The following is a 9415-nucleotide window of genomic DNA, read 5'->3' on the forward strand; positions in this document are numbered from 1 at the left end:
GTAAACACACCAATGTTGTCATTATTTCATCAGAATAATACCTTTATTTAGCGTTTATTAGGAAATGTTATCAATATTTCTGAATAGTTCAAGTGATTACATAATAGTATGTAAAGACTCTACCTTGGCCACTGCAGCATTGTGCATGTTTGCTGTTACCGCTAAACACAATGTACGCATACATACATTTACTCGGGGTGGTTATTAGGGACGTTTTAATAAAGCAGAATTTCCAGCTTTATTTGACATGAGGTCAAAAAGGTTTCGTATAATCAGAAACTTGTTAGGGTACTTGTCTGAGTGTAATTTTATGTATTAAATATGTTGTGTAAATGTAAACTTTAAGCTGTAAAGTATGGGTGTACTTTGACTTTGCAGTTTTTGTGTTTAAAATCTATCGATACCATCTATAGTCAATCCAATATTAACGATCAATTTGAATATGTAAAACCTAATCTCCTTGACTTAGGGATATTGAATAAAAAACAGCTCCCTGAAGCCTGACATTTTAGACGATAGACAATAAGATTATTTGTAATACTTCAAATGAAGCGAGGGTGTCACTGAGACTGCAACAAGATCGGGTGTGTCGGGTCAATAACTCTTTGCCGGTCGGCTAATCCGGATAAGCGATAGTTCATTAGTGGTTGGCCGAATACATTTTGTTCTGGTGAAAAAGGGTTCATGTTGAACTCATGCTAGCCGGGTATCTGAATCGCCTTTATAGCTCAAATGATAAACCACCTGGCGGCGCTACTCGAGTACATGTAGAACATTATAGTATATGGTGCTAACGGCAATATGACCGTGTATTATTTGAATTTCATATTAATGTGTTTTAAGAACTTAGATCCTAACTTAGATTCCTAATGGTTGAGATATTGTTGTTTGAGAACACATGACGGTATTTTGAAAGGGTTCTGTCACTAGGGATGTTACAATTCACCAAAATATCGATGCATCGATAATGTTATACACATTTACTTTTATTCATAATCCTGTATCAATTGATATTTAATTCCCATTTCCTATCACACATGGACCATTTAAACAGCAATGGAATTACTTTGTTGGCAAAATGGGCCATACCAACATTTTAATAAACAATTTTATCTACATTGTAGAATGTGCATAGTTTTAAAATGAGAATGTTGTTCTAATCGTTTTCGAACTGAAGTTGACACTCTAGTTATATTTGAAATAAGGTTGATTGAAATGCGGCATTTCCTAATGGTGCTTATTTTGGAATATTAAAAAAACACGCAAAATAGATAAAGTGTTGCGTATGGTATCAGGAAATAGCTAAGTCGTATCGTGACATCCCTATCAGCTGATGTTAATGTGAATCATCAATTCAAATACTTTTGAGTGAACATATTTTATTATGTCTTTATACACCCGGGGTTATTTTCCATCAGACAATATAGGGACATTAAAGAATCACATGCAAACAACAACATACGGATTAGATGTCGGCAAAGAAACCAGCTCGATTGGATGACCCAAACAAGATCATGTATATTAACACTGAAACAGAGGCACAACACTGTTGACCTACTACTCTCTCAGAGTACCTCATCCACTGTTGTGGTGAACCTCAGTCAATACACTGCCCGCCTGCTATTGTTGCAGAGTACTCCAAGTTATACATTGTTCACCTATTTGTACTGGTCACGACTCATAGTATTACACTGCCAATTGACAACATACAAATAGAATACTTTGAAATATATGTATTGATCAAAAGTCATTTGTAAATATTAAAACTGAAAAGGCCAACAATCAAGGATCACAGACAATTTGCAATCTTGGCAGTTGCCTTGCTACTGACAGGAGAGGGGGACGCCGAAAGCATCTGGATTCTTGATGCCTTTTATATATCCGTTGAAGTATACCACTGTATCTACTGGTGCTGAAACATAACATTGAATGTGGTTATTATAAACCTGATTTATGCCAAAACAAAACACTATCTTTGAAATTAACATGCTCCATCACTGGTTTCACACCGATCCAGATGGACATGCTCCGCCATTGGTTTCACACTGATCGAGATGGACATGCTCCGCCACTGGTTTCACACGGATCCAGATGGACATGCTCCGCCATTGGTTTCACACTGATCGAGATGGACATGTTCCACCAGTGGTTTCACACTGATCCAGATGGACATGCTCCGCCATTGGTTTCACACTGATCCAGATGGACATGCTCCGCCATTGGTTTCACACTGATCCAGATGGACATGCTCCGCCATTGGTTTCACACGGATCCAGATGGACATGCTCCGCCATTGGTTTCACACTGATCCAGATGAACATGTTCCACCATTGGTTTCACACTGATCCATATGGACATGCTCAACCACTGGTTACATACCGATCCGGATGTACATGCTTCACCACTGGTTTCACACTGATCCAGATGGACATGCTCCACCACTGGTTACATACCGATCCGGATGTACATGCTTCACCACTGGTTTCACACTGATCCAGATGGACATGCTCCACCATTGGTTTCACACTGATCCAGATGGACATGCTCCGCAATTGGTTTCACACTGATCCAGATGGACATGTTCTACCATTGGTTTCACAACGATCCGGATGTACATGCTCCACCATTGGTTTCACACCGATCCAGATGGACATGCTCCACCACTGGTTACATACCGATCCAGATGGACATGCTCCGCCATTGGTTTCACACTGATCCAGATGAACATGTTCCACCATTGGTTTCACACTGATCCATATGGACATGCTCCGCCATTGGTTTCACACTGATCCAGATGGACATGTTCTACCATTGGTTTCACACCGATCCGGATGTACATGCTCCACCATTGGTTTCACACTGATCCAGATGGACATGCTCCACCATTGGTTTCACACCAATCCAGATCGTCATGCTCCATCATTGGTACACAGGAAACCAAATTAACATGCTCCACCATTGGTTTCACACCGATCCAGATGGACATGCTCCACCACTGGTTTCACACCGATCCAGATGGACATGCTCCACCACTGGTTTCAAACCGATCCGGATGTACATGCTCCACCATTGGTTTCACACTGATCCATATGGACATGCTCCACCACTGGTTACATACCGATCCGGATGTACATGCTTCACCACTGGTTTCACACTGATCCAGATGGACATGCTCCACAATTGGTTTCACACTGATCCAGATGGACATGCTCCGCCATTGGTTTCACACTGATCCAGATGGACATGTTCTACCATTGGTTTCACACCGATCCGGATGTACATGCTCCACCATTGGTTTCACACCGATCCAGATGGACATGCTCCGCCATTGGTTTCACACTGATCCAGATCGTCATGCTCCATCATTGGTACACACGAATCCAAATTAACATGCTCCACCATTGGTTTCACACCGATCCAGATGGACATGCTCCACCACTGGTTTCACACTGATCCAGATGGACATGCTCCACCACTGGTTTCACACTGATCCAGATGGACATGCTCCACCACTGGTTTCACACCCATCCAGATGGACATGCTCCACCATTGGTTTCACACCCATCCAGATGGACATGCTCCATCACTGGTTACACACGGATCCAGATGGACATACTCCACCATTGGCTTCACACCCAACCAGATGGACATGCTCCACCACTGGTTTCACACCGATCCAGATGCACATGCTCCACCATTGGTTTCACACTGATCCAAATGGACATGCTCCATCATTGGTTTCACACGAATCCAAATGGACATGAGCTGCGTTAATCTATATGTTACTAACACACTCTCTACTCACGAGATTGTGCTGTATCGACGACTCCCTGGAATGTTAGGATGCAGCCGGGATTTGTATAGCTAACGGTGTAGTTGAGGGGACCGAAAGGATAGAACCAGGTGTCCGTTTTCATCCCGCTTGCCTTGGTGCCGACATAGCTAGATCCAAGATATGTACTCTCGCCTACATGGAAGGAGACCACTTAGATTACTGTACACATATGAGCTTGGGTTTGGGTTTTAGGCCTCTGGTAACACTATTTCAGTTTTGTGTGCCAGATAACGTGAGAGGAACTACCATTGTGTCGCAACACGTCGAAGTTCACCATTTCGTGGAAGTCTACCATGACGAGTATGGCGTAAACAGACCAAGGATGATAATCGGGGTGAATGTTGGATTTGAATCCTTACCAGCGGATCTTGAAAACTAAGGGAAATAACTCTGCACAGCTTGCATCGACTTATTTCACCGAACAAACCCGGGCCCTTGTATAATATGTGTTGTGTCACTGCCAGCACTTATCTTATAAATATTGTTCTGAAATTGATATTGAATGATAGGACCCTGTTAGACTACCTTAATACAGACTTGAAAGGAAGAATATCACGAGCACCAGAGCGCTGGACTGTTTTCAACAGTTTTAAACGTACAATAAAGTGATTGAGTGTTCTTTTATGCCGCTTTAGCAATATTCCAGTAATATCAGGGCGGGGAACACTAGAAAAAGGCTTCACACATTGTACCAATGTAGGAAATCGACCGCCTTAATAACTAGGATATCCCAACCCGCTGTACAAATTCTACCTTGTTATGCAGATTTTCTTTAAACAATATCAAATAAAAACACAGGGCAAAAGAATTATTTATTTCCATTTCGATATCGTTATTGCGCTGACGTAAAGTTAAAAGAACCTCCGTTCATACCGTTCAACAACAACACGCACATGTACAACATAGAGATATCTACCATTACATCAAATCGAAATGTGAAACCAATCACAACAGAACATTATTAAGATGGACTTAGAGAGGTTTACAGCCCTGACTGCATCTTGAGGCAACGTTAGATGTAAAAATTTTAAAGATCAAATAAACGTCAAATGTCTTGTGCCCCGCAGCAGATACATCGCACACCAATAGTAACATCAAAACGACAACGAAAGAGAATAATAATAAAAAACAATATATAAGCATATAAACATAAACGTGATAAACAAAAGGCAAATGTGACAGGTTTGCAGGTACCTACCTGAAATGCAGTTTGGCACAAACTGGTAAGGGGCGGCAGTCTGGCTGCATGTGCCGTCAGCGTAGATGTCGTAGCGTGTTTTCTTCAAAGTCAAAATCACATTTACTGGGATGTATCTCACTGTATCTTAGAAGATGGTACATGCAATGATGCAACATTTTGGACTACACGACGATGTTCTTGAAATAAGTACAACGCATACTACAATAATCTGTATGCACCTGAGTAGGTGATGCCTTTATGAACTGTAGATACACGATTGGGTGGCATGTCTATGATCTGAAGGTAGATGGTTAGGTCATGATCACAACACATTGTAGCTACCTCATTGAACAAAACATCAATGATTTGAAGGTACCAGTTTGAACCATATCTCAATGAACTGAAGGTTCATATTTTGAACTGTGGGAGTGCGTCCGCCCACGTCCGCCCGCGGAAAGTCTCGGGTTCGATCCCCGGGCGCGTCATAACAAAATATGGTACTTGTTGTTACCCTGCCTCGTTCTTGGCATTTATGGACTGGTCGGCTCGGTATCAGTATACCGTGTCTGAGTGGGGAATGCACGTTAAACTGCGGCATGGTATCTCAGTGGGCTGGCACTATAAACTCCGGATTAGTACAAGCAGCGACACATACAAACGTACATGCACGTCTATATAAGTGCAATAATTTGTACGCGCCGTTAACCCTAATTTCACCTAGCCTCACCTCAGTGGATTCACATGATCCCGATTTCTATGAACTGTACACAGGTTGATCGATATCTCAATGAACTGTAGGTACATAGTTGGTCCCTATCTCTTAATGAACTGTAAGTAACAGACTGAACAATGCCTTAATGAACTGTAGGTAACAGATAGAACCATACCTCGATGAACCGTTCAGGGTACAAGGTTGAATTATTCCACATTTGATCAAATTTCTTTGACTCTGTACCTTGAACAGATATGCGATAGTGGCCTCATATGGCCGAAAAGTAGAAATGGGATACGAAAACTGGACAATGTCCAAATTGTCTGGTCTTCTACAACAACATTACATAGATTACTCTGTGACAAAAGTACAAATGCATGGAGCTACCTTGACGTACGATATGACAACTCTGTTTGATTTCACACGTTGAGATGATCCGTCCTTATAGTACTGGGTGGCAGTGGCTATTCTGTCGAAGTCATAGTAGAAGTCAGCCGTTATCTAAATAAAAGCAATAGAACCTCTCCATAAAGTATATACGAGAGGAGATTTTACAGGCCATGTGATCAAACTTGTGAAGGAGTACTTTCCAGTGTGGACTTTTCCAGCTGATAATTTCCAGATGTTTTTGTGTATAAGGCCATGATTTGAAAATACTCTCATAGAATTCCAATACCCGAGACTGAATTACTATTTTATAAATTCTGTTGTTACCATTATCGAATGGTTTTATAAAATTATGTTATCTTATAATTACCATTCCAACTTCGTGTCCTGAAGTGAACTTCATACTGATATTGTAAATGGATACTCTTTCCTCGTACACGTCACACATATAACAACACATTTAAATATAACTGGAAGTATAATAACAGATGCCTGATCATATTTAGGTTGTTGGCCCTCGTTTGCCCTTGCTCCCTTCCTAAAAGTTAAAATAACTCCTAAAGCACACCTCAGAAGGCCGTAATGGTACAGGAGTGGTCGTGTTAACCCAACATATAACTTCATTGCACATCCTTCACACCATGCATATCACACATGGAGGATATCCTTAAGAAGATATGCCTTAATCACAACAAGATACCAATGTCTTTACTATGGGATGGCAGCAGGGTACATTTGTATTTGAGGCAAAGTATTTGAATATTTACGTTTAAGGGAGGTACAGAATAATAGATATAATAGAGCTTTCACAAACACCTAAAGATACACATGCAAGTGGTGTGTAACTTACACTATTTCCTTGGGAGGGCTGGCTAACGTCGAACATCGTGGCTGACCATTGATTGGCAATACAGCAAGGTGTGGGCTGAGCCTTTGATGGCCGCCAGACAGGACAAAGTGACCAAGAGAAGCAGCATCATTGACATCAAAGGTGGAATGAAATGGAATAAACCGACCGCTAGTTTTATAGTCATTGGATACGTTTCTGCGAGTGTTTATATATTTGCTTGGTAAAATCGGGAACATGGTTCTATTTGATCACAGATTGAGTTGATAAATGACTGCGCTTAGGCGTTAATTGAGGACACCGAACTGTATGATAAGCGAAACAAGATTGAAACAAATGGTAGAATGGCATTGCTGACAACAGTCTGCGATTTCGATGGATGCACGTTAAACATGAGAGTCAACAGTATTCGGTTCATCATCACAAACATACAATAGGATTGGTTCGATCGAACGGACCCTATTCAAGATGTGCATTTAGTTGATATTTCTCAATATGACTTTCGCAAGAGGACATGGTTTTCATGATATATTTCGCAATGTTCTGGCATTATGCTTGTCCTCTGTCCTTCACATTAACCTTCTAAATTCAAGTTCAACAGTCATCTTTACGCATGAAGTATTAGAATGGACCACTCAAAATCAGTGATGACACCAGGTGTTCAAAAAAATGTAAGTATGTCCTGCCCTACCTGTCGCACCCGCGATTCACACAATTTGCATTAATTTTAAAGTATTTATTGCCCGGCACCACACAGCAGTACTCCTATCATGTGACGGTTCGTCTGTAATATCCAGTACCAGTTATTTCAATCTTTAATTATGTCATGGATGTGAAGTGTATGGTTTAAAGGAGGCTAATGTCATTGAAAGAGTCCATCTTAGATTTATTAAAAAGATTATGATGTGTTAAATTATCTAAACCATCGGCATATGTTTGAGGTGAATTGTGAGTACTGCCATTAATAATGTGCGGTTTGTTAGAATTATTAAATATTGGATGAAAATCTTAAAGTGTGATCCAAGTAAACGGAAGGGCAAAAAGAACTTTGTACCCGATTGAAGTGACTGTAATTAATAAACTAGAAGTAGCAACAACAAAATTTAAAATAGCCAAAGGTTTTTGTAACGTGGGTGCGCGTGGCCCACATCTGGAACATCCCAATTGCTCGCTCACGTTGTACTGATATTAGTCTTAGCACTTCAAATGTGTTTTTTTTTTTACAATGTGGATGTTTGACATTGCTACTGTGCAGCATTTATACCCCTGTAGCACGTGCATTTCTACTAGCAATGACATATCGTGATTTTTACATTTTTCGCATTTTCTCAAAATCTTCTTGCCGGTAGAAAATACAGGTACAACAACGATACGTTTGGTCTAGGTGTTTGTGCCTATTTGGGTTTGAACCAGTACAACTAACTTAAAATCACATTATTTTCAAATGTGCAAAGTTTGTTTTGCAGTTCAGTTTACATATATTAGTATATTTCATAAAATTCGTTTAGAAATGATGTTAAGTCATCCTTTTGTGGTTAAAAATATATATAACCAATTTGGTTTCGGATATGTTTGGATGGATCAACTCGTTGTAAATATAACTCAATTTCTGTCTGAATGTAAGCAGCGAAATAATGACAATACACACAAATGTGAAAAAAACAATTATCAAGTCTTAGCGAAACCAGACGTTATCTATCTATGAAGGATCCCTTATGTTTTGAAATGCAACTTAACAGTATTGGTGTTGTAAAATACCGACTAATGAGCACATTTAGGCTCAGTTCACATATGTTCATAATTGAAATAGGGAGATGGGTTAAACCCAAATTACAGCTATAACAGCTTTTGTGTTCGTTTTGTGAAAATAATTTTGAGGACGAATACCATTTCTTAATAATGTGTCCAAAGTATTTGGAGTTAAGACCACAGTATTTGCCAAAATACTCCTATGTACACCCTAGTGTTTTCAATTTCCTTTTATCTGTTTATTGTGATTTCAAGATTCACGCGATTCAGTGCATATTTCGCAATAAAAGTTGCGAAACACGAAATGTACCGAACTTAATCACGTCTGATCTTTGGACGATTTGTGTCTGAGGTCAATGACACAGGTAATCTGTCCCTCTTCCCACACGGGGCCGATTACAGGGGTGTTTTGAGATCCACAGTACACACATCCATTGTACATGTACATTATTAAGTCCGTCTGTTATTACTTTGTCCGTCAGTGATTACACGTATGGGTGACACGAAATGGCCATGCTTATGACTTTATACTTGTACTTTGCCTTTGTCTCTAATCGGGCGCTGCAACTCTTTAAGGTCAACAATCATTTGTTGGCATGTTAATTCAGATAATTGTATATTGACCGATTGTCTTTGTATAATAAACCATTGAATTGAATTGATACATATCCACACTCTTGTGAAGATGTCTCATCAATTGCTTAT

General features: G+C 40.0%; 1 protein-coding gene across 1 annotated transcript; it reads right to left on the reverse strand.

Moving 5' to 3' along the window:
- Positions 1-1401: 1401 nt before the first annotated feature.
- On the reverse strand, positions 1402-7100 carry LOC124132635. Its single transcript, XM_048392915.1, has 5 exons — positions 6965-7100; positions 6115-6228; positions 5034-5115; positions 3806-3967; positions 1402-1912 (listed from the first exon to the last, which is right to left on the reverse strand). The coding sequence occupies exons 1-5, from the start codon at positions 6998-7000 to the stop codon at positions 1824-1826; spliced, it is 483 nt and encodes a 160-aa protein (XP_048248872.1). The 5' UTR covers positions 7001-7100; the 3' UTR covers positions 1402-1823.
- Positions 7101-9415: the final 2315 nt, after the last annotated feature.

Source organism: Haliotis rufescens, unplaced genomic scaffold (assembly GCF_023055435.1).
Source record: "Haliotis rufescens isolate VD_foot unplaced genomic scaffold, xgHalRufe1.0.p SCAF_11, whole genome shotgun sequence".
NCBI classification, from domain to species: Eukaryota; Metazoa; Mollusca; class Gastropoda; order Lepetellida; family Haliotidae; genus Haliotis; species Haliotis rufescens.